Consider the following 26500-nt stretch of genomic DNA (forward strand, 5'->3'; position numbering starts at 1 on the left):
GTGTCACTGTGATAGCTTCATCTGAAGCCCAGCAGCCCCCAAGTCTCAGGGGCTAGGGTGGTGGGTGTTGGGGAGGAGGACCGGGCTGGGATTCCACCCAGCACAATTCCAGACACAACTGAACTCGGCATAACCTGAAATTTGGTTCATCGGGGTTTGTGGTATTACACTTTGAAACCGAAGCTGGTGCTTTTGCTAAGGATGGGTGAACCCAGCTATGCTCGGGGTTTGGCAAATCCCTCTGACAGATCTTCAGATACTGGAGGTTTGGAAAAAACCAGGAGGGCCCCCTGCCAGACCTTTCCCTCATCCTTTAATTATTAAAGCCAGTGTGTACTTTGATGAGAAACTTAATACATGCGTTTCTGATTCATTTACGCGTTTGGGGCTGTGTGGCTCTGTAACTTTATGTCCACAGGGTCTGGGAAGCTTCTTTCATCCCCAGACCCTTGAGATGCCTGGTTTTCTTTTGGAAAGCCAAACATGGGTCTCAATTTTCCCGCCACACAGAGCTTGGCTCCAATGGAGCCTGAAGTTCTAGGTGGCCCCTAGATAAATCCCTGACTGGGCTCTGGACTCTGCAAAGTCCACCCCCTGGGAGTCCTGTCTCCTTCCTACCCTAGGGAAACACCATGGGAATGTGTCCACCAAATAGCGCACCATTCTAGGGAAATATGAGGCTCTTGGAGATTTACAACCCAAAGCCCGACTGAAAGGGAAGCGGGTTAAAGAATGAAAGTGAGGTCAAGTTTCTCAGTTTAATTTACAGCTAACATTTCATATCCTGGTGGGCAGGGCCCCCGATCCCAGACTTCCTCAGCTCCCCAACCCCCAGCACTGACTTCTCACTGTAGTCTTGCCAGCTTTGGGATCCCTTCTCGTCCACCTCTTTCATCTGTGCTTAAGTATCTGTCACCAAGATGTTTAGACCACCTTCTCCAAAGGCATGCTTCCCAGCCCAGTTGCCCAAGGCCTGGGAAGGGATACCATTACCACATGCAATTTTCACCTAGAGATGGAGTGATCCAAACACTAGTGAGGATGCGGTCTTGCATGTTGAGAGCCACTTGTCTTCAAAGAGCCGAAGGGGGAAATTAATATCCTTGTGACTTGATGAGAATAAAGAAGGGTACTGCCACAGAAGCATTGGAAAAGTGCTCCTGTTTCTACAGAGGGCTTATGCTTGACCTTCTAGTCACAATATTCTCAGCTGTTATCAAACTGTCTTAGTCTCCTAGTGCTGTCGTAACAAATACCACAAGCGGGTGACTTTACAGAACAGACGTCTATTTTCTCATAGTCTAGAGGCTGAAAGTTCAAATCAGGGTCTCAACCATGTCTATTCCTTCCTTGTTGGTGCCCTGGGCATACTTGGGTCCTTGGCTTGTAGACGATCCTCACATGGCATCTGTCGTCATGCGTGTGTGCGTATCTCTGGGCCTAATCTCTTTTTAAAACTCAGAAGTGATTAGATTGATTCGATTTAGAGCCCACCCTAGTTGGGTATGATCTAATTAACATAACAAAGAGAATTCTAGCTCCAAGCAGGATGACATCTACAGATACTAGAGCCAGGAATTCAGCATACGTATTAGGGGGGACACAATTCAATCCATAACACATACTATTTTCTGGGGGCTGTACAACAGTCCTCCACTGGGGCTTAAATGTCCCCAATTCAAAATTCTCACGAGTAGAAATCACCCAGCTAGCAGAGTTCAGAGACCAGCTGTGCCCACCGAAGGGCCCAGTGTGCAGTGGAGATTTAAAAGCTCACATAGGGTTGCCCCCCAGGTGCCCCCCAAATGGTAGCTTCTCTCTCGCCTTGGCAGCCTTCTCCCCACATGAGTGTTGCAGTCCACTTTCATGTCCTCAGGTAAGCTTCACTTGGAAAGAGGCTAAAACGGTACGCTGTTTCAAAACATTCTTGTTCTCAGTGGTTTTCGCAGGACTTTCCTGCTTGGGAACAGTGCTACATCCTGCCCTGGGCGAGAGTTCAAAGACTCTCTTCTTGTAAAAAAGATCATTCTCAGTTTCCAAAGTCAACATTTCCCCCCTGGGCCTTTTTGTACTTGATTATTTGGCAAAACCAATATTAGTTTAAATGAAAGGCAATCCGCAGCGCAGTATCCCTCCCCCAGGGTGACCGAGCTGACGGGGTACGAGCCACAGGACCTGATCGAGAAGAAGCTCTACCACCACGTGCATGGCTGTGACGTGTTCCACCTCCGCTACTCGCACCACCTCTGTGAGTACCTGCTCACCTGCGGCGGGCGTCGGGGAGGCTAGCCCGGGAGGGAGGCGCTCAGGATGGCGGGGGGCAGCCTCCGTGTTTGGTAAAGTAGTCGTCTGTGATGCACACACGATTCTTAAGCTTCAAGCATGACTTCCTCTACCCGTTAGCTAAGTACAGCTATACTTTCTCAGCTTTCAAACATTCCTGCTCACCTTCCAATAAAACTCTGGCATCTGGAGGGTGCTTCAGATGTTGCCTGTGTTCTTGACTGTGGATTTGGAGCCTAAATTTCTCTACGACACCCAGACACTAGTTGCAAATAACAACAGTATCAGAACTAAGACTTAGGTAACTCTTATGACTCTACTTAGGGGCATTGGTGATTCAGTGATAGAATTTTCACCTTCCATGCAGGAGACCCGGGTTCTATTCCCAGCCGATTTACCTCATGTGCAGTTACCACCCGTCTGTCAATGGAGGGTTGTGTGTTGCTATGATGCTGAACAGGCTTCAGTGGAGCTTCTGGACTAAGATGGGGTAGGAAGAAAGGCCTTGTGATCTACTTCCAAAAAGCAGCTAGTGAAAACCCTATGGATCACAGTGGTCTGATGGGCAACCAATCATGGGGATGATGCAGGACTGGACAACATTTCGTTCTATTGTGCATGAAACAAGAGCAGCCACTCTATGTAGACACTGCTCTACATGCTTAGCCTGTTACCAGCCCAGTGAGGCAGAATCTCATGATAGTCATCCCTGTTTTATTGTGGAGGGTGTGAGGTCCAGAGAGATTAAGCCACTTGCCTGTGGTCACACAGTGCAGAGGCAGCTGGGCTCTAGAGTCTGTACCTCTGGGCACTGGACACCAGTCTCAGGGAAGGACACACATTCCTAGGATGGAAGAAGTCAACTTGGACAGGGTGAACAAACAAGATTTGATTTGCCTATGGAGGCGGTTTGGGGAACATCTGAATTTAAGAGGGGCTTTCATCACTGAAATATTTAAAGAAGTGGCCCTTTGCTTCTAAAATCCAGATTGAGGCAGAGAATAATTTGGATGAAGTGGGCTACCTCGCCATCCCGCTGTCCAGCTCTGCCGTGCCAGGGCCACCCAGGGTTTTTTTTTTTTTTTTTTAACGGGTTGCAGATGGTAGGAGGAGCCAGGTCTCTAAAACTTGGCCCAGATGACATACTCTCTGTCCTTGCTTTGCTTTGTATTGGCTAAGAGACTTTAAAGGCCAGGTTGCTGGTGTTGAGTTGGAGGCAGGTCGCAGGTGAAGGGGCTGCCCCTCTCCGTGGTCGTGTTGTCTGCCTTGACATTCCCTTGTAGACTGGTCTGTCTACACTGATCCCACATAGATAGGTCTTAAAAGAGCACAAAGTTCAAGGCAGACATTCTTTACTAAAAAAAAAAAAGCTAAGCTAAACTCAGCATGGCTGTTACTGGGAGCTGCTGTGGCTCTTCCTCAGGCCGCTGTGGGCAGAGACCATGAAGACCAGGCCATTTTACTGGGGGCTGCTGTGGCTCTTCCTCAGGCCGCTGTGGGCAGAGACCATGAAGACCAGGCCATTTTACTGGGGGCTGCTGTGGCTCTTCCTCAGGCCGCTGTGGGCAGAGACCATGAAGACCAGGCCATTTTACTGGGGGCTGCTGTGGCTCTTCCTCAGGCCGCTGTGGGCAGAGACCATGAAGACCAGGCCATTTGCCTGGGCACGCTCAGACAGCTTGATCCTTTCTTTTTTAATTGTGGTAAAAATGTGCATAACAAAATATATGCAATCTCCACAATTTCTACACGTACAATTCAGTGACACCGATTACATTCTTCAATTTGTGCAACCATTCTCACCCTCCTTTTCCAGATCAATCCACCACCATTAACATAAACTGACTGCCCCGTAAGCAAAAACTCCTCCCTCCCACCTCTGGTAACCATTAATGTGCTTTTTTGGAAATAGATCACCAGGTCTTTCTTCTGAGGCACCCCTGGGTGGACTTGAACTTCCAGTCTTTCTGTTAGCAGCCAAGCACATTAACCGTTTGCACCCCGGGACTCCAAGTCCAAAAGCAGTTGCCATGAAGTCTGTTCTGACTCATGGTGACCTCATGTGTGTCAGAGTAGAACTGTGCTCCACAGGGTTTTCAATGGCTGATTTCTGGGAAGGAGATTGCCAGGCCTTTCTTCTGAGGCACCACTGGGTGGACTTGAACCTCCAACCTTTTGGTTAGCAGCCAAGTGCATTAACCATTTGCAGCACCCAGGGACTCCTCCACCATCCAGTTGGTCTTACAGCTGGAGGCGTGGCATGGTCTTTGCTCCATTAGGAGGCCCAATATCTCCCAGCTGGCCTGGGCTTATCAAACCTACAAGGAAATTTGATTTGAGAGGTTTCCAATGATTTACGTGATCAATGAGCCTTATCTCATTAGAAATTTAAAATTTCTAAACATTGAAATGCCCTCAGGGAACCCTGAAAGGGAAAGAAAGCACACAGAGGCCTCCCAAGAGACACACGGAAAAGGTGTAAACATTTAGAAACTAGAGGGAACACAGCTTTCCTTTCCAAATGAGCTAGAATTGGTAAATCAAGGAAAACAGAAGATAGCAGTATTGACAATGACTGCTACTGTTGTGTGACTCTGAGTGCGGGGGCATAGCGTACCTCAGCCAGACCCAGGGGAGTTGAAGTGTGGCTCTGGGGTTCACCATGAAGTCTCCTGTCTGCCCAGCCTCCCCTGCCAGCGTTTCCCTGTATAAGCTAGGGGTGAGTCACAGCTTGGCAAGTTCTTAGTTGAGGTTCCAGCAGCTTCTTACTCAAGCATCCAGTCCAGATTCTGACTCATGGTAACCCCATGTGTGTCCGAGTAGAGCTGTGCTCTGTAGGGCTTTCTTTCTTTTTAAATAATTTATCTTATTTTATTGTTCTTGTTGAGAACTACACAGCAAGAACATATATCAAGTTTCTACATGTACATTTCAGTTACATTGATTACATTCTTCAAATCGTACAACCATTCTCACCCTCCTTTTATGAATTGGTCCTCCTCCATTAACATAAACTCACTGTTTCCTAAGGTTCCTGTCTAATCTTTCGAGTTGCTATTGCCAATTTAATCCCAAATAGATCTTAAAAGAGCACAAAGCTCAAGGCAGATGTTCTTTACTAGCTAAGCTAAACTACCGTTTGGTTTTAAGAATATTTCAGAGGATATTTTTGGTTTAAAGTTTAAAGATTGTCTTACGGCAATAGTTTGAGGGTTCATCCAGTCTCCATGGTTCCACAAAGGCTGGATTACACAAGAATTTGAAATTCTGTTCTACATTTTCCCCCTTTTGATCAAGATTCTTCTATAGAATCTTTGATCAAAATGATGAGTAGTGGTAGCTAGGCACCATCCAGTTCTGGTCTCATGGCAAAGGAGGCAGTTGTTCATGGAGGGAATTAGCTACACATTCCATTTCCTCCTCCTAGTCCTCACTCTCCTTCTTCCTCTGTTGCTCCAGGTGAATAAAGACCAGTTGTTGTGCCTTGGATGGCAGCTTGCAAACTTTTAAGATCCCAGGAACTATGCAACTAACTAGGAAATAGAACAAAGCACTAAACACATTATTAGGCCAATTAAATGGTATGCCCCATGAAACCATGAGCTCCATAGGGGTTTCAATGGCTGATTTTTCAAAAATAGACTGCCAGTCCTTTCTTCCCAGGCACTGTTGGGTGGACTTGAACCTCCAAGCTTTTGATTTAGCAGCCGAGCATGTTAACCATTTGCACCACACAGGGACTCCTTACTACCCAAGGATCCATTCCATCCATTGATTCCGACTCAGAGAGGCTCTATAGGACAGAGCAGAACTGCCCCATAGGGTTTCCAAGAAGTGCCAGTGGATTCGAACTGCCGACCTTTTGGTTAGCAGCCAAACTCTTAACCGCTATGTCACCAGGGTTTCCACCCAAGCATAGGCAGTGGGAATTCATGTCCCAGAACTCATGCTTGGTTCCAGCCTTGGAACTGCCCATGGACATGGGCAGCAATGTCCTCCTCAGTCAGCCATGACATGTTACTTTTCTCTCCAAAGCCAGAATGTGCAAATCAAGAAAGGGAAGATAGCCAGCAACCAGAAAATGTTTTCTGAGGCAGGGTCTCGATGTAGAGTTTTTGGAATTTTGAAATTGCTCCATCGTATGGTACTGGAGGCCTCGCTCTCCTTTCCTGGTCATAGAATTGGGGTGAGAGGGCCGACTCCAGGCTTCCCATTCCTGACCCTCCACCCCCGAGCTGGCTGGCATCTGTTTTGGTTTCCATAAACTCCAGGACCTGACCTCCAGCCTCGGATTCGAGTGCCATAGCTTATTTGGATGGTGGCTGACAGCAGGGCTGGGGAAGTGAACAGAGTCAGAGAAGGGAAGGAGCCCATCAGGAGGGTGTCATCTGGCCACTACCACTGACAGGGCAGTGACACTCACTCCTCTGGGGACTTTGGGAGCCTCAGTGTTGTCCCACCTGAAAGGAGAGTGAGCTGAGGTATTTATGCATCAACTCCTGTCAGTCATCCTGAGGGCTGCTCTCAGGGGTTGTTAATCTGAGTGGGCTCTGAGGGCCAAAGAAAGGCATCAGGAGGACAATCAGTGCAGCCCTTGGAAGTTGCAGGGTGCCCCCTGAGGTGAGGGTGAGAGGTGTGAGGAGACACCGCCCTAGCCCTAGTGAAGGTCTGCCTCCTCACAGGCTTTCCTCAACCTCCTTCTCTTGGCCGGTGGGTGTGTGAAGACATTCTCCAGCCCTCCCACAAATGTCTCATTGTGTCCTACCCAGGTCTGTCTCCTTTTCCTTGCAAACAGGGGCCACACTTCTCCTGGGGGCCCTGTCACCTTCTCTGTCTACAATCCTTGCTGGTCGGCCCGAGGGTCCTCCAGACCCAGACTCCTGCGTTGTGGGAGCTGGGGGCAGCCGAGCCCCCAGGACACTGTAGTTCTGTTCCCACTTGCCCCAGGGAGGCGTGTTCAGCTGCTGTGCCTTCTTGGAGCCCTACCCGAGGGGGCTAAGTTTGTTTCTGGACAGTGCTTCATCTCAGGCTGTTTGGAGCCTCGTGGAGACTTTCGTATCTTTGCATCCTTGCCCAAGGGAGGGCACGGTCCCTTCCCCACATTGTAGTTGGATGGGCTGGCTTAGGACAGTGAGAAGCCTGAGAAGGCGGATGCATTACTTCAGAATGTGACTTTCCAGTCCTGGTACATGGTGACCGACAGCAGGGCTCAGGGGCCTGGCCCTGAGGGGAGGGCAGTGCTGTTCGGGCTGGGTTCTCCCTTCTGGCTCCCTGACTTCCCAGGCACTGCCTGATTTCCCGTGGTGACTACTGCCATGCTGGGACCAAGTCCTTCGATCCAGTCACATCTGGATCTGGCCGGTGGCTGTCCCAGGACACAGAGCACATGAGAGCGGCCTTTGCTGCTTCCCTTCCATCCGCCACAACTGAAGGGCAGAAGGTGGTTGGTGGCCATGGGGACCCACAGGTCTGGCCCACACAGGACTCTAGGGCCCCAGAGCAAGACCTATAGCCATGTTGTCTTTGCTGCTGACTAGGTGACTGGATGCAGGGACAAAGCAAACAGCCGCCAACACCCAGGATCTCTAAGGCTGAGAATTCTCCACAGCAATGTCCAAACCCAGGAATCTCTGGAGACGAGGCAGAGGGTTCTGGAAGAGGCCTGATCAGATGTAAGGAGGCACTGGTTCTGGAACACTGTAGTTAGTCAGATTGTTTTCACACGTTCTTCAAAATATAATTTTAACCATAAGCAGGAGTTCCCAGGGTCTGAAGAAAGCACAGTCCCTAAAGAAAAATAATTCAAAGTCTTATACAGAGTCAAGCTTCATGAGGAAAAGCAGGGCAGGGCAGTGCTGTCTTTGGGGAGCACAGGCGTCCAGAGGTCAGCAAGAGCGGGGCTGGGACGGCCTGGTGCCTTGGTCCAAGGAAAGATATGTGCAGGGATCCGGGTCGGGTGTGGGACGTGGGCCTGGTCCAGTTGAGCTGTCCAAGTCAGGCTGAATTCTGGTGTGCCTGATCCTTTTCTAGAACCTTCTGTCAAGAAGAGACAACATGGGATCCTTGAGAGGATATTGTTCCCCGCCCCCATCCCTGCCCCATTCCCTGTCTACTGCCTTGTGGTGGCTCAGTATGGGCCCCAGTGCAGGAGTGACATGAGCCTCAAGGAAACCAGGAGGAACCTGTCTCCACAAAGCCCTTGCTCTCTTTTGAGGTGTTTGCGAGGCTGTTCTTGTCTGTGGAGGGACCTGGAGGTTTGTGTTCTCTTGAGCCTGGAAATCTTGGGGGGCAGGCAGCAGATAGCCTGGTGTGAGGTAAGGAAGGGGTTGGCATTGGTAAACTTGAGGATTTGTATGGCGGGACAATGGGCAGATTTTTTTGTAGATGGAATGGTTTGTAAGGACCATGATGTTCACATGGCTGTTCTTCCAAAGTGGTTGAGATCTTTACCAAGCTCTCTAGGTAGACCCGTGTCCACAAAGGGTCAAGGCCAAATCACAAAGAGAACACAGGCCATGTTCTACTATCAGAACATTTTAATGTTACAGAAAGTTTCAAACCCTGAGTACGTGGTCTACAAATTTCAAGCAATAACTGCTATAACAAAATCACAGGATGCTAGAGTAACTCCCACAGACTTATGGAGAACACACTGTAAATGATGTACAAGAGTCACAAACTCTGATGTTTATAGGGCCAGGCATGTAAAATGAATGTATGAATGGGCAAGTGTGAGGCAGTAGGGAATGGTGGAGCTTGCAGCTAACTGGAGAATGCATGACCTGCCCAAAGGCATTCTGAGTGACAACAGGATTATGCCACCAAACAAAACACATCTGTGGGTCCATGTGGTACCTGAGATACCAGTTTGCAACCACTCTACAGGACAGCTGTAGAACAGGAGACAAAGATCTTGCAATAGAAGGTAAACTTGAAAAGAGTTTCCAATTGACTGTGCATGAGCTTGACATTAAAGGGGATATTAGCTTCCACAGCTGGCCTTGCTTGCCTCTGGATTGGAAATGGGAGATGGAATTTAATTCTTACCAAGATTATTTTTGATCTGTCTTGCTGACAAAGTTGCGGGGAAGCCACTTTGATGACTAGGTGCACCTGACCTAAGTCATGGTATTTCCAATCACCTCATATGCATGTGAAAGCTAGACAATGAAAGGGCAAGACTGAAGCGATGTATTTGAATTGTAATGTTGGCAAAGAGTACTGAGTATACCAAGCACTGCCAGAAGAACAAACTAATCTGTCTTAGAGGAAGTATATCTCCTCATTTCTAGACCATCTCATTATCCAACATTTCGCATTCACAATAATAGTAAAAATTCTATTATCCAATTATTTTATGCGTTAACGATTTGTCTGGCAATAATGAACGTCAAGGTGCGAGGCCAGAGTAACGCTGGCTGTGATGGTTAAGGTTATGTGTGAACTTGGCTGGGCCATGATTCTCACTGGTTTGACAGTTATATAGTGTTGTAATTTGGCAGTTATGTAATGATGTGGTCACCCTCCATTTTCTCCTAATGCCAATTTTCGCATAACCTGACCTTTGGAAACTAACTGTGTCCAGAAGTGAAGAGTGGATATACAGCCAGAATGCTCCTTAGAAGCAAAGGTGGTGAGACTTCACCTCGCTTACTTTGGACATATCATCAGGAGGGACCAACCACCAGGGAAGGACATCATGCTTGGCAAAGTAGAGGGTCAGCAGAAAAGAGGGAGACCCTCAGTGAGATGGACTGACACAGTGGCTGCAACAATGGGCTCAAACATAGCAAAGATTATGAGGATGGTGCAGGATCAGGAAAGATTTTGTTCTGTTATACATAAGGTCGCTCATTTTGAGTTGGAGCTGACTTGGCAGCACCTAACAACAGCAGCTTTTTTTTTTTTTTTTTTAACAACAGCAGCAGTAATGAAAGAGGAAATAATTCTAGAAAGCACAGTGTGATTTACATGTTGTCCTGGCGCTGGGAAGCAGTCTTGGGCATTTATTGGTATAGATTTTTCCTCCTGCTTGGTGCCACAGGTGACTTGATGGCTCCAGGCTCAGCCCATCTTCCCTGGTCAATGTCACTGTGGAGACATTCCACAATGGGGCTTTTGTGGACATTCTTCCCCAAGACACTCCCCCACCCCTTCTTACCAACTGAATGCCCCACCGACCAGCAGGGATAGAGAGTTGGGGGTGTGCTGGGGGAAGGCAAGTGTACTGGGGCCCCATCCTCGAAGAAGCACGCAGCTTGGCTTTGACCTCTGAGAGTACACTCACTCTGAGGCCCCACCTGGCAGAGGTGACGAGAACCATGAGGATGGGAACTACATTTTTCCTCTTATGGTTGTGCATTAGTTTCCTGTGGCCGCTGTAACACATGACCATAAATTTAGTGACTTAGAACAGCAGAAATGTATTCTCTCGCCCTTCTAGAGTCCAGAGTCTAAAAGCAAGATGTCGGGGGCGGGGGGCATCATCACATGGTTTTCTCTTATATGCCTGTGACTTCTCCTCTTCCGTCTTTTATAAGGACATTTGTCTTTGGATTCAGGGCCCACCCCGGTGATTTAGGATAATCTCCTTTCAAAATCCTTAACTAAATTGTATCTACAAAGACCTTTTTTCCAAATAAGGTCACAGTCACAGGTTCTGGGCTTGGTATCGAGACATATCTTTTGGGGGACCATCATTCTACTCATTGCAGGCATTTTTGGTGTCCTTTTCAACTCTTCAAATCCAGAACAGAAATAGAAGCTATGCTAGAGGTCAAAAGTTGACTTTCCTCCATAAGGCTGCCTTGCAGACGGCAGTGGCTCCAAGAGGAATTCTGGAGGAGTCAGGAAAGCTGCCTACTTTTTTGGACAGTATATTTCTGGAGCTGAAATTCCCATCCCAAAAAAAAAAAAAAAAGGCCTAGGAAAACCCAGACCACTGGCTTCCACCTAAGCATGGATCACCCTGCATCCAGAAGAGCCTTAGAACATGATATTGGGGATACTCTGGGCATAGAGGTGCATGGGGCAGGGCCTCTGCTCTCAGGAGCTTATGATTTAGGGAACCGTCTTCTCCCTGCCTCTGTCCATCTCCACCATAAACAATGCCTCACTTTTTAGCGCTCTAGCCCGTGATTGGTCTCTGGGTGGTACAAACAGTTAAGCGCACCGCTACTAACTGAAAGGTTGGCGGTTTGAACCCACCCAGAGGTCCCTCAAAAAAAAGCCCTGGTGATCTGCTTGCAAGAGGTCACCACCATTGAAAACCCTATGGAGCACAGTTCTACTCTGACATACATGGAGTTGCCATGAGTCAGAATCAACTCGACGACAACTGGTTTAGTTCTGGGTTTTTAGCTTGGGATCATTCCAGGCAGCTGATTAAGAACAACAGACTGGAGGGAGAGCTGGAAAAAACTAAAGAATGTTGTGACTAAGTGTCTAGGATTTCAACTTGGATTGATACGTTGACTTGGATGATAGGCATGGGTCATAGAGATACAAAAAAATAATATGTATACATACATGTGTATATGTAAATGTGGAAACCCCGGTGGGGTAGTGGTTAAGTGCTACGGCTGCTAACCAAAGGGTTGGCAGTTCGAATCCTCTAGGCGCTCCTTGGAAACTCAATGGGGCAGTTCTACTCTGTCCTATAGGGTCACTATGAGTCAGAATCAACTCGACGGCACTGGGTTTGGTTTTTTTTTTTATATGTAGAGGTATATATGTATATGTTTGGTATCTGTATTTAAGCCTCTTTATAGCAGAGTCAGAGAGAGTCGGGGATAATAAAATGCTAGCAACTTTTGTAATTTGATTCTTAATATAAAATACTTGAGATAAACTGGCTTTGCTTTGTCCAGCTTTAGATGATGTAATGGTTAAGGTTGTGTGTTATCTTGGCTGGGCCATGATTCTCGGTGGTTTGGCAGTTAAGATGTAGTTTGACAGTCATATAATGACGTAATCACCTCCATAATAAGATTTAATATAATGTGATCGCCTCCATGATGAGATTTGCTGTGAGTAGCCAATCAGTTGAAAGGAAATTTCCTTGGGGGTGTGGCCTGCATCCAGTATACATGGACTTTCTGGCAAAGCTCACTGGCTTTTGCTTGCTCTGGATCCTGCATCTGGCCTCTGACTCTTGGGACTTGAGCTAGCAGCTTACCTGCCGATCTTCGGATTCATTAGGCCTCTGCAGCTGGTGAGCCAGCGGCCTGCCATCTTACCTGCCAATCTTGGGATCTGTCAGTCTTTGCAGCCTCTGAGTCAAAGGCCTGTTGTCTTACTTCCCAGTCTTGGTTCGTCAGCCTCTGTAGCTACGTGAGTCAGGAGAAGCTTCCAGTCTGACCTGTGGACTTAGGACTTTCCAGCTGCTACAAGCGTGTGAACCATTTCCTTGATATAAATCTCTCTATATATACACACACACACGCACACACACACACGCTCACACACGCACACTTCACTGGTTCTGCTTCTCTAGAGAACCCAGCCTAAGACAGATGATTACTGATAGGTTTTAGGAACGTTGCAACAAACAAGAGCAAGTGCAAAGTATGAGATAAGAAAAAGTAAATGGTCATATTCCTAGGGGTTTCACAAACACTGCTAGGCATAAATTTCAAACTTGAAGAGATTAACAAGCATTTTCAGTGAAGAGAGAATGACGTCTTGGGAAATCCACGGGGTTGGGACCGTTTGATCAGGTTGTATCTCTTAGTTATTTTGGGAATATAACAAATTGGCTGGGTCTCCCCTGAAAGGTGGCGCTACAGAAAACTTTCTGGAAGCTTCTGGAGGCCCCTTCCTCCCACAGTTGCTGCTTTGAGAAACGGGAGTCTGAACACCTGGGTTTGGGCCCCAGCTCTGCCCCCGCGGCTCTCTTGGCCCGTTTCTTGGCAAACCCACCTCCCACGGTTGTAAAGAGGGTAAAATGAGGCAATGTATGCAGAAATGAGCTGGAAATAGCTAACTCTGTATTTTTTATTAAAAAAGCAAACCCCAAAAGGAAGAGCATTGGAAAGCTTCTCTTCCCTGCTGCCTCCCTCATTGTCTACACCCTTCAGCATGAGCTTTTGCTCCTGCCAAGTGAGTCTGTTGGATGTGGATGTTGAGCCTGGGGAGGAAAGAGCTGGCTTCTTCACCACCCCGGAAAAACTGGCCTCTCCCAATAGATGGATGGTGGTTACGCAGCTGGACTGTGGTGTTTGTCCCTAACTCTGGCCCTAAGGGGGTGTGGGGCCTGATGCGTGTAGTATTTCTACTCACATCCCCCACAAAAACTGGTTTCCCATGTAAAAAAAAAAACCCTAAATTTTCATGCTGATTTGAAAACTAATACCTCATCATGGTTGGCATTTTAGAAGATCAAGAAAAGTTAAAAAGAGTGAACATTACCTGTAATTTTATCACTCAGAGGTAATGACACTTAATACAAGACCGAGCCTTTCCTCTGTACCTACCGCTATTCTAAAGCTTCATCTGGATTATCTAATCTTCGCAACAACTGTAGGCTGTAGGGACTGTGATAATCCTCTTTTTACAGATGAGGAAACTGAAGCACAGGGGCTGTATTAGTAATTTATCCAAGACCACAGTTAGTTTTGGGTGTGGGCGTGTGCTTTTTCATAATTAGGATTATACTATTTGCAGTTCTGAATCTTGCTTTTTCTTCATTTAACATTGTATCACATACTTTTCCCATAATATTAAAAGTTTTTGTTAATCATTATTTTAATGGCTGCATGTTGTTGGTAGTCGCCATTGAGTCGACTCTAACTCGTGGTGGCCCCTTGTACAACAGAACAAAATGTTTCTCAGTCCTGTGCCATCTTCACAATCGTTGGTATGCTTGAGTCCCTTGTTGTGGCCACCGTGTATTTTGAGTTTCTTTCAGCCTAGGAGTTTCATCTTCCAGCAGTATATCAGACAATATTCCATTGTGATCCATTAGGGTTTTCATTGGCTGATTTTCAAAAGTAGATCCCCAGGCTTTTCTTCCGAGTCTGTCTTAGTCCAGAAGCTCTGCCGAAACCTGTCCACCACGGGTGACCCTGCTGGTATAAGAAATACCAGTGGTCTAGCTCCCAGCATCAAAACAACTATAATACAACAAACTGACAGGTGGGTGGTGGCTGCATACCCATTGCTGTCAGTTGATTCCGACTCATTGAGACCCTATAGGACAGAGTAGAACTGCACCACAGGATTTCCAAGGCTGTAAATCTTTACAGAAGCAGATTGCCACATCTTTCTCCTGTGGAGCTGCTGGTGAATTCAAACCACAGAACTTTCAGTAAGCAGCTTGGCACTTAACCACCTCACTACCAGGGCTCGGGTGGGTGCCTAGCACTCCATAATTTATTTACCCTTTTCCCTGTTGTTGAAAATTAAGTCTTTCTCTTCTTTTTGTGAATTACAAGTAAGACTACATTGAATCTCTTTGTACTTAAGTCTTTCTTTGTATTGCTCATAATTTCCATAGAATCAATTCCTGTAAGTGAGATTAGCGTATCTATGGGTATGTCAAGACTGCTTTCCGGAGGATCACACAAATTCACCCTCCATCAGCATTTAAAAATGGCTCTCATCGTGTGTTAGCCAGCATTGCCCATTGTAGCTTCTTCATTTTTATTGCAATAAAATTCACATACCATAAATTAACCATTTTAAAGCGGACAATTGAGGGGTTTTTCGTATATTCACAGTGTGTTATAACCATCACCACTATTTAATTCCAGAACATTTTCAACACACCAAAAAGAAACCTTGTACCCATTAAGTCACTTTCCATCCCCTTCCCCCCACCCCGCCCCCCCAGGCCCTGGCAACCACTAATCTGATTTCTGTCCCTATGGATTTGTCTATTCTGACGTTTCAAGTAATGGAATCATGTAATATTTGTTTCTTTTTAAATGTCTGCAGATTGGATGGACTAACCAACAGCAGCCAACAACAACAACATCTAGTTTTGAGTTGAACAAAAAAGCACTTGTTTTTCATTTTGGCCATTCGTATTTCTTCTTTGGTGAATTATTATTTTTGTCTTTTGACCGTATTACTTTTAGGGTCTTAGCGTTTTTATCCGTCTGGGTGGTGCAAACGGTTAATGTGCTTTGCTGCTAACTGAAAGGTTGAAGGTTCTAGTCCACCCAGGGGTGTCTCAGAAAAAGCCTGGCAATTTACTTCCAAAAAAATCAGCCACTGAAAACTGTATGGGGCAATTCTACTCTGATATACATGGGATCACCATGAGTCAGAACCAACTTGATGGCAACTAGTTTACTGGTTTTTGTGAACTCTTTATATATTAAGGCTAATAATTCCTTGATTGTCATGTTTGCAGCAATTTTTCTTCTAAACCAAAGCAGTTAGATTTAGGTGTTACAGTGGACAATAAAGAACCATTTCAAAAGTGAAAAGAAGTCGCAAAAGACAATGGAGAGTCCAACCATTATTGGTGTGAGGAGTGAGAGGGGTTTGCCTGGTGGTACAGTTTGAGGGCTGAACTCTTTGTTGTCTGTAAACCTTGGGGTCTCCTCCAGCAGACTCAGCCTCTCTGGCCCCTCTGCAAAGCTCCGCTCAGTCAGCCACTAGTTAGGACGTACAGGGGCCAGTCCTACCTTAGAGAAGCAAGAGTGTCCTACAGCTGGGAAACTTGGGTGTCCAGGGGTGCCTTCCAGACTTGTGCTGGCCTCATCCTCCCAGGAGAAGATTGTTGTTGTTGTTAGTTGCTGTCAAATCGGCTCTGACTCGTGGCAACCTCATGTATGACAGAACGAAACTCCCCAGTCCTGGGCCATCTCCATGATCTTCGATATATTTTAGCCATTTGTGGAGGCTGTTGTGGCAATCCATCTCATTGAAGGTTTCCCTCATTTTTGCTGGCTTTACTGAACGTAATGTCCTTTCCTAGCGATCGGTCATTCTGATGATCTGTCCAAAGTAAGCAAGATGAAGTCACGTCATCCTTGCTTCTATGGAGCATTCCGGGTTTATTTCTTCTAAGACTAATTTGTTTGTTCTTCTGTCAATCCACAGTGTATTCAATTTTCTTCACCAACACCACAGTTGCAATGCATCAATTCTTCTTTTTTTTTGTCCAGCTTTCACATGCATATGAGGTGGTTGAAAAGACCCTGGCTTGGGTCAGATGCACCTTAGTCATTAAAGTGACAGCTTTGCCTTTTAGAACTTTCAAGAGGTCTTTTGCAGCAGATTTGCCCAATGCAATATGCCCTTTGATTTCTTGACTGCTGTTTCCATGGGTGCTGATTGCTAATCCAAGTAGAAGGAAATCGGTGACAACTTCAATGTTTTCTCCCTATGTCGACCTTATGGGTAAAGTTTTCTCCTTGGGCTTTCTCTTCTCCACCCACCTGAAGCTTCTGTGGCAGGTTTTGGCACTTTCTTCCCCATCAGCCCTCCCCCACCTGCTCCTTAGGAGGCTCTGAAGGGGAGTCACGGGTTTATGGGTGCACCAGCGTTTTGGGAGTGAAGCTGCTTAGCACTCCCAAGGTTGCACCCATGCATAGAAGATGGGCCCGCAGACCCAATTTTCAGGGCCTACAAGTTCAGGCCTAGGCCTTTCCCACGGCGCCAGTGTGAGGAAGCTATAAATGGCAACAGAGTAACAAAATGTTTCACCGGGAATACACACATGTTCTGGTGAACAGCAAAGATCAGCGCCAATTTGACACCTAGTTGAATGTCCTTCACTTACCACTTTGTTTAAATAGCCTCACCACCCACCTTCCGCCAACACTAGTAAGGGGTTTGGGGAATAGGGACATTTTGAAAACTGTTGATCACTTTGCCAGGTGCAAATACTGGTGAATTGTTGGGGCTCACTCTTCCCCCCAATGAAAGCAGTGACTGCGAAATCAGAGTTCTTAACACTGTGGGAGTGGGGAGGGGAGGGAGAGCTCCATTCACCCCTAAAATTGTAGGCAAAAATCTTGCATTTATGGGCAAGCATGCATCTTCCTGGGGAGAAAGTCCCCCTTTTGTCAAGTTCTCAAAGGCGTCCTTGACCCCAGAGAGGTTCAGAGACAGAGATGTAGGTCACTGGGGAGGGGGGAAGGCAGCGTCCCCAAAGACACAGCTGGCTCACTGTCCAGGGTTCATTCACAGCCGTAGTGCTGCTGGCTGGGCTCCGGGGGTGCGTGGCGGTCCCCTGGCCCCTGCCCCTCACAGGAGTCATGCCCCCTTGTCCTTGCAGTGCTGGTGAAGGGCCAGGTCACCACCAAGTACTACCGGCTGCTCTCCAAGCTGGGCGGCTGGGTGTGGGTGCAGAGCTACGCCACCGTCGTGCACAACAGCCGCTCCTCCCGGCCCCACTGCATCGTGAGTGTCAATTATGTCCTCACGTAAGTCAGACGTATTTGTTCCTCTCCTTGCTCTCGCCTTCTCCCCATCCCTCATCAGATCATTGCAATGGGCGCCATTTCTCTCTCTTTTCCTAAAACTGTTCATTTGTCTCATGTTTCGTTTTTATTTTAACAACCCAGGAGTTTTGCAAGGCTCAAGAGATTGCTAGACAGGGCACTGGGGACAAAGTGCTAGGCACTGGCAGGAACCTGGGAAGAGGTAGCTGGGCTCGGGGCACATCATAGGATCTGAACAGAGGGCCCAGGTGAGGGTGTGGGTAGGCAGGAGGTGCCCCCCGTCTTGAATGGGACGCAACGAGGGCACACATCCCAGACCAGGAATATTCTCCTGTGTTAACTGTGCCCACCAACATTTGCGTATGCTATTTGGGGCAGGGGGGATACTCCCATAACACCCCCCATCTTCCTATATAGCCTGCTGCAAATGATGGTGAACATTTGCCCTTTTAAAAACTCAGAAGGTCAAATTCAGTCACAAATGCTTTTAAGAACGTTAGAATCAACAGGGCATCAGTCTACTTGGGACCAAATAGCACCCTCTGCCCGCCATGGCTGGTCTATGTTAAGGCTCACTACACGCAGCTCTGGCCCTGAACTTGAGATCTTTGCAACTCCCCCGGCCCCATTCTGAAAAGGATCCGCATTTGCGTTCTAACGCAGTCAGGATTTAGGCTCTAGGTTTTTTCACAGAAGGATTGCCAGTTCCCTGTGTTTTCGAAGTAGAGTGGTTTTAGTATAACCGGAAGGGGAAATTGTTTTAGCCCCTAAATTATTCTTCCAGAGCAAACAGGTGTGTAGAGTTGGCCCTTGAGGGCAGAGATAGGCACCACATGTGAAAAAGGACCCATACGTGAGAAAGGACAGGCCTAAGGACGGGCCTGGAAGCCAGGCTCCTGGACCCTCAAAGGTTCCCCCACTCACGCCTCTTTTAGAAGAGTTGGGCCACATTGGATGAGGGCGGACTTTGCCTTCATACCCTCCCTAGTGGCCCATGGTGTCCAAGGGGTTTTATGGGATTACAGAGAGCTGCACTGATCCCCTTCTTTTCCTGCCAAATATTGCTAACCTCACTCTGCATTTTCTGGGGTCACTGAGCCCAGGGATGAGGCAGCATGTATAATGAAGGTGAGCTGCCCTTTTCTGAAATCCCATCCACGCCCAACTGAGTTAGCCTCAGTGAATGACACACTGAAACTTTGAAAATGAACCTGCTCGGGAGGTGGTGCCATGGATACCACTCTCCTTCCACAGCCTGTTGGACATAACTTTGTCCTCCTCTTGCTTCCCAGGGATATTGAATACAAACAGCTTCAGCTGTCCCTGGACCAGGTGTCCACTTCCAAGTCCCAGGATTCCTGGAGGACCACCCTGTCTACCTCACAAGAAACTAGGAAATTAGCTAAACCCAAAAATACGAAGGTGAAGACAAAGCTGAGAACAAACCCTTACCCTCCCCAGGTAACACATGCTTCCTGCAGGGGTGGGGTGTAGGTGGCATCTATTCCTGGGGGCTTGGGACATCCGGGCACATTAAGGAATGATGACCTTTTAATTGCGTAGCAGGGATCTCCCTACTGGAAGTTTCACTAGGGGGTGAATGAAGCAAGGTCCCTCTGGGGTGTCCTTCCCTAGGATACAGCCCAGGGGAGACAGCGAAAAGCTAATGTCCAGGTGGAATTTCTGGAGTCATAAAGTCTAGGAAATGGTGGAAGTGGTGGTCCAGTGGTAGAATTCTCCCCTTCTATGCAAGAGACCCGGGTTTGATTCCAGTCAACACACCTCATACACGGCCACCACCTGTCTGTCACTGGAGGCCTCTGTGTTGCTGTGATGCTGAACAGGTTTCAGTGGAGCTTCCAGACTAAGACAGACTAGGAAGAAAGGCCTGGTGATCTGCTTCTGAAAATCAGCCAGTGAAAATCCTATGCATCACAGTGCTCTGACTGGCAACCAGTCATGGGAATGGTACAGAACCGGGTAGTTTGCAAGCTTATAGAAATAGCCAACGTGTCTGTAGGAGTCCTTGGTGGCATAAATGGTTAAGTGCTAAACTACTTGCAGAAAGTTCTAGAACTCACTCAGAAGTGCCTCAGAAGATAGGCCTGGTGACCTGCTTTCAAAAGGTCACAGCCTTGAAAACACTGTGGAGCAGTTCTATTCTGCCCACATGGGGTCACCATGAGTTGGAATCAACTTGCCAGCAACCAACAACAACAACAAGTGTGTCTATTGTGTTATCAGCTCATGGTGGGGTTTTCCTTTTCTACCCAGGGGTGGGTCACTGGGTACTGCTGGCCATGCACCTGGCCCCACTGGGCACCTCATGATGGTGGCCAGCGTGGGTCCAGCCTTAGGGTGGGGTCTGGGCCGTCTCACAGTACAGATCCTGTGGGGCTGGAAGGCGGCTTACCACCCGCCCCTTGCCTGGCCTTTCACTTGCCTTCTTTGTCATGCAGCAATACAGCTCGTTCCAAATGAACAAACTGGACTGCAGCCAGCTGGGACCCTGGAGAACCAGCCCCACAGTGACCACCCCAGCACCCCCGGAACAGCAGCTCCATTCAGAGAGCAGTGACCTTTTGTACGCCCCGCCCTACAGCCTGCCCTTCTCCTACCACTACGGACACTTCCCTTTAGACTCTCACGTCTTCAGCAGCAAAAAGCCAATGTTGCCATCCAAGTTCGGGCAGCCGCAAGGGTCCCCGTGTGAGGTGGCACGCTTCTTCCTGAGCACGCTGCCCACAGGCAGCGAGTGCCAGTGGCATTATGCCAACCCCTTAGTGCCTAGCAGCCCGTCTCCAGCTAAGAACCTCCCCGAACCGCCAGTGAACATTGCTCGCCATGGTCTCATGCCAAACTACGAAGGTGGGTCATGTTCACATGTGTGGGGGGGACTGTGGGCCGCTGGGCAGTGGTGATGTGTGGCAGATGGAAAAAGCATCCTCCCACTCCTAGCAAACATTTCCTTTTTCTGCTTTTAAGTAGGAATTGCTATGCTTTCCTGCTCTCCATGTGAGTGCCACCTTCCATAAAGAAGCCCAGCCTCACTCGCTCCCCAAAAGGGAGACAAAATGATTTTCAGAGCCAGCTCCCATGTACCAAGACTGCCCCACTGCATTTATTTTACAAGGCTACTTTCCACTCCACCCAAAAATGAATATGGGAGGCCAAGAGCTCATTGGTTTTCAAAGTGTGGAAAACAGTGGCAGAAAACTTATGGGTTTGGGGACAGAAATGTCACTCGCCAACCCAGGGCAAGTAACACAAACCCTCCAGGCCTCAGTTTCTTCATCTGTGAAATGGGATCATAAGCTGTGTGATGTGCCTCTAGGGCTTGGCACAGGATAGATGCCCATCCACTATGGCTAGTTCAACAACAGGGACAGGAATGGCCTTTCAGCCAGTTCCTTTTGGTGACAGGAGGGCAAGTGTCCTCAGTGAAGGTGCCACCCACTGCCCTGGACCAGACAGACTTCCGTTTGCTCATTGGACCAACCCTGGGTGGGGGGTGGGGTGGGGGCTGACAGTTGCTGCAGAGGACATGTTCCTGTTTAGTCCAGACCTAACTACTGTCCAGGGGCAATGGCAATTCCAAAAAAAACCAAACCCACTGCCGTTGAGTCGATTCCAACTCATAGCGACCCTATAGGAGAGAGTAGAACTGCCCAGTAGAGTTTCCAAGGAGCGCCTGGCAGATTCAAACTGCTGAACTCTTGGTTAGCAGCTGTAGCACTTTACCACAATGCCACCAGGGTTTCCAGTGGCAGTTAGGTGGTAGAATTCTCACCTTCCATATGGGAGACCTGGTTCGTGTTCCTGGCCAGTGCACCTCATGAGCAGATGGTGTTTCTATGATGCTGAACAGTTTTCAGCAGAGCTTCCAGACTTGCTCTTCAACCCGTCAGGGAATGGCATAGGACTGGGCAGCCTTATGAGTCGTGGGCCAGCTCTATACTAGCTAACAACAGCTACTGCCCAGAGTGTAGATCTAGATAGTGCGAATGTCCTGTGGGTGCCACTAAATGCCAGGTAAATGTTAGGTCAGGATGACCTGCCCCAGAGGATTACGTCAGGCCCTGCGTAAGGAGGGGAGCCACCTGGAGTCACCCCTCCCTCCATCTATCTTCCCCCTTCTCCTCATCCTCTCTCTCCTCTCCAGGGACTCTGTTGGTCTGTGTGGAGACTCCATCTTTACAAGACTGCCCTGTATTTCTTCTCCAAAACTGAAAAGAGGGAGCAGGTCACGGACAGAAATCTAGCCTTCCTGGAGATCACTAGAACATGGTTTTTAAAAATAACCAGCTTAAAAAAGAATATCTTGGCAACTAGGCACTGAGTTTTGTTTTTTTTTTTTTTTTTAGGCCAGGGTAGCCAGGCCTCTTGGCCTGGGTCTGTCCCAGGAGGCCTGACTTCTCAGATTTGGATCCTCCATGCCCATCAGTGCATTGGGTCCCCCAAATACTGGAGGAAGGAGTTTCCCCAACATCCAAGGAAAGAAAGACAGAGAAAAGGGCTTTGATAACAGTTGAAAATGGGACCCACTTGAGATCGACCTGAAAGTTATTTTTTGTGTGTGTGTCTGGCAGTTGGCCATGATATGATACACAGAACTTGAGTTTACTGGGTTTTAAAAACTGAGAAAGGTGAAAAACCACCTGGTAAAAATGGGCAGAAGGTGATACTTTGAGGCAATTTGTGATCGACTGCCTAGTCTTTTTGGTATTATTTTGGTATTAAAGGAGGACAAAGGTTGTCTTAAGGTAAAAACATAGGAAGCTGATTGCAGACATCTAGTTAAGTGGGGGTGACTGTTACGTTAATTATGATGATACTAAACAGAGCGGGGTGATTACCACCTGATGAAACCTCCCCCCTGAGGATAAGCAAAAATCTGGGTGGACCTAATGCTAGAACCAGTCCTAACTGGAGACCTGCACTGTCCAATACGGTCACCACTTGCCCTGTATGACCACTGAGCATTGAAGTGTGGCTACGGCAGTACAGATGTACTGTAAGACGCCCTGGATTTTGAAGACAGTAAAACAAACAATCTAAATAATTTTATATTGATTACACATTGAAAAAGGAGCTCTGCTGGTGCAGGTGAAGGTTGAAGGTTCCAACCCACCTAGCGGCTGGGAGGGAGGAAAGACCTGGCCATCTGCTCTGGTAGAGATGAACCCGTTGCCATCAAGTTGATTCCGACTCAGTGACCCTACAGGACAGAGTAGAACTGCCCCCATAGAGTTTCCAAGGAGCACCTGGTGGATTTGAACTGCCAACCTTTTAGTTAGCAGCTGTAGCACTTAACCACTAAGCCACCAGGGTTTCCCTGGTAGAGATTACAGCCTAGGAAACCCTATGAGGCAGTTCTCCTGGGTCGTACAGGGTCGCTGTGAGTCGGATTTGACTCTGTGGCACCTAACAATAACACGTTGAAATAACATTTTGGATGTTTTGGGTGAAATGAAGTATATTAATCACATCCATTCCCTGTTTCTCTTTATTGTTTCAATGTGGCTACCAAAACATTAAAACTGCATCTTTCGCGTGGCCAGCGCAGGCCTGCAACGCAGGAGAAGGAAGGGGAATGCGACCCGGGGGTGGAGCGCACAGGCGGCGTGGGTTCTGTCTTCCCAGTCCGGGTGGTGGCCGCGCCCTGGCTTCGGGGGAGGTGTTGCTTTGGGCATTCCTCCTTGATCCCCCGGCGGGGGCGTCTAACGTGTCACCTGTCTCCGCAGCGCCCGCCGCCGCGCGCAGGTTCGGGGAGGACGCTGCGCCCCCGCCGCCGCCGCCACCGCCGCCGCCGCCGAGCTTCCCGAGCTGCGGCCACTACCGCGAGGAGACCGCGCTGGGTCCGGCCAAGACCGCCCGCCAGGCTGCCCGCGACGGCGCCCGCCTGGGGCTGGCCCGCACCCCAGCGCCCGAGTGCTGCCCGCCGCCCGCCGAGCCCCCGGCGGCGCCCGCGGCCCAGCTGCCCTTCGTGCTGCTCAACTACCACCGCGTGCTGGCCCGGCGCGGGCCGCTGGGGGGCGCCGCAACCGCCGCGCCCGGCCTCGCCTGCGGCCCCGGCGGCCCCGAGGCGGCGGCCGGCGCGGTGCGGCCTCGGCCCCTCAGCCCCCACAGCGCCTCGCCGCCCGGCGCGCCCCTGCCGCACTACCTGGGCGCCTCGGTCATCATCACCAACGGCAGGTGACTCGCCGGGCCGGGCCGCGGGGACGCACAGGACCGCGCAGGCTGCCCGCAGGGAGAAGCCGTAGGCCAGGCCTTCTGCGGTTCCTATCTTACCGAGTCCAGCCGACTTAAGACGGACGAGCCGTAGCTGCCCGACATAAATTAATTTATACAGAGACAACTATTTTAATAGAACTCGGCAGCCGAGTTTTAGATTTTTACCGTCGATGCCATAAACGCCGCTGGAGAGGACTGAGACACGGCCTAATGTTTGGGAGAAATAATCGCTCAACCTTCGTTGCTCCCAAGAGTCGGCCTTTCTGAAAGGGCCTAGCTGGGGGTCCCCGATGCCCCACGTGTGACCTCAAACTACCCAGTCCTCGGGGGGACTTACTAGCTTCCTCACCTTGAAATCAGACTTGTGTGCCTTGCTTTGCCCACAGGGCTCAGAAAAGTCCCACAGGGGAGGTTTCAGGAGTTCCAGCTCTGCAAATGTTCCCACTTTAAGGAGAAAAACAAAAACAAACAAAAAACCCCACCCTGATATAGTCGGATGTATCCAGGCGGATGGCCAATCTGGGAGGAGGAGGCCTCTGTACCAGGGCCCTTCGGGTTCGTAAGCAAAAGCAGAATATGATTACTTTAAGTTCCAAGAGCAGACAATAATGCCACTGCCTTTAAGTCATTCATGAGTCTCATTAAAGCCTTTAAAAAAAAACTTAACCCTTGTTTCCATACAAAAATCAATAAACCAAGAGGAAGGGGTTAACATGCAATTCTGTGTTCTATGTGTGTGAACATCGGTGTACTTGGACATGTTGTTAACAAGCTCTTATTTCCCCTGAACCTCTGTGAACTCTTGATAACACCAATAGCACCTTCAGAATATATTGACTAGGCATTAAATGCAATATATATAGCTCCAGATAGTTTATGAGAATGGCAGTGCCCAGTGCTATTGGTGACCCCTGTCAAGTTTAATTATATGACAGAATCCCTCTGGCCCACACAGGTCTGTAATTCACTAGGCTTCTGTTTGCTACAAGTAGTGCTGATACAAGTGAGTTGAATTGCGTGTGCAATATGGAAAACTGGAAGGCACCTTGTGGAAGAAAAATGTGTGAAAGGGATGTAATGAAAATGATGTATACATTCTCTTAAGCATTTTATATATAGCAAGAAAACTTCATAGGAACATGTAATGTGTGTAACAGGTAAACTGAAATCCTTTTATAAAACATCAACAGTGTTTTAAAAATAAACTTCCATTAATTTTTAAAAAATTACTTCCCTTAGGGCTTTTTTTTTTTTTTTTGGAACATTTTATTGTGTTTTAGGTGAAAGTTTACACAGCAAATTAGTTTCCCGTTCAACAATTCATACACAAATTGTTCCGTGACATTGGTTGCTATCCCTGCAATATGTCAGCACTCCCACCGTTTCCATTCTGCCTTTCCCGTTCCCATCCCTGGTTTCCCTGCCCCTCCTTGCCTTCTCATCTTTGCTTGTGGGCGAATGTTGCCTGTTTGGTCTCATATAGTTGATTGTACTATTATTTGGCTGAAAGATGACCTCCAGGAGTGGCTTCAGTTCCAGGTTAAAAGGGTGTCTTTGGGCGATTGTCTTGGGGTTCCATCAGTCTCTATCGGTCCGTTAAGTCTGGTCTTTTTTTAAATTTTTTATGAATTTGAGTTTTGTTCTACTTTCTCTTCCCATTCTAAACAAGACCTTCTTTTGTGTCCCTGGTCAAAGGGGTCAGTACTGGTAGCCAGGCACCATCTAGTTCTTCTAGTCTCCAGTTAGAGGAGGCTCGGGTTTGTGTGGGCCATCAGTCCTGTGGACTAATTGTTTTCTTGAGTCTTTACTCTCCTTTGCTCCAGATGGGAAGAGACCAATAGTTGTACCTTAGATGGCTGCTCCCAGACTTTTAAGACCCAGACACTACTCACCAAACTAGGAAGTAGGACATTATGAACTATGTTATGCCAAATAACCTAGATATCCCTCAAGACTATGATCCTTAGCCTTCAAGCCCAGTATTTCAGTCCCACGAGGTGTTTGAATATGTCTAAGAAGTTTCCATAACTATGTGCTTTATTGTATATATATGACTATATATGCAGCAGATACAATATGTATAAACAAATGCCCACACCTATACCTATATATGCAGGTGCATTTACTCCCATACCCCTTCCCTCACCTATAGAGCGGCCTTTGTAACCACTCACAAATTTTTGGTTGTTATTACTGTTGTTGCAGAATTGTGTATGTTATAGCATTTATTGAGGTTGTCCTTTATTCTTTTGTACCTCTCGGTGTCTTCATGTATGTTGGTCATGCTGTGCTGACTTCCCCCATATTGTGTACTGCCTTTCCCTTCACCAGAAGTAACATGTCTACCATCTAGTAGGATGTCTGGTGGCTCAGCTGCTAACCAAAAGGTTGGCACTTCGAATCCACCAGCCAATTCTTGGAAACCCTATGAGGGAGTATTACTCTGTCCTTTATGGTCACTATGAGTTGGAACCAACTTGACAGCACATGTCACCACCACCACCATCTAGTAAGTAACTCTCCCTCCCCCTCCCATCCCTCGTAACTATCAAAAACAATTGCTTTCTGTATGTAAACCTATTCTT

General features: G+C 48.0%; 1 protein-coding gene across 1 annotated transcript in view; it reads left to right on the top strand.

The window, feature by feature from the left end:
• The window catches only part of SIM2 (SIM bHLH transcription factor 2), a 54577-nt gene extending 30697 nt beyond the window's left edge, over window positions 1-23880 (top strand). Inside the window, exons 7-11 of the mRNA XM_049859169.1 lie at window positions 2142-2248; window positions 17516-17663; window positions 18974-19142; window positions 20141-20549; window positions 23426-23880. Coding sequence (XP_049715126.1) covers window positions 2142-2248; window positions 17516-17663; window positions 18974-19142; window positions 20141-20549; window positions 23426-23880 — 1288 coding nt within the window. The remainder of the gene's footprint in view (window positions 1-2141; window positions 2249-17515; window positions 17664-18973; window positions 19143-20140; window positions 20550-23425) is intronic.
• The last annotated feature ends 2620 nt before the right edge of the window (window positions 23881-26500 follow it).

Source organism: Elephas maximus, chromosome 2, assembly GCF_024166365.1.
Source record: "Elephas maximus indicus isolate mEleMax1 chromosome 2, mEleMax1 primary haplotype, whole genome shotgun sequence".
Taxonomy (NCBI): Eukaryota; Metazoa; Chordata; class Mammalia; order Proboscidea; family Elephantidae; genus Elephas; species Elephas maximus.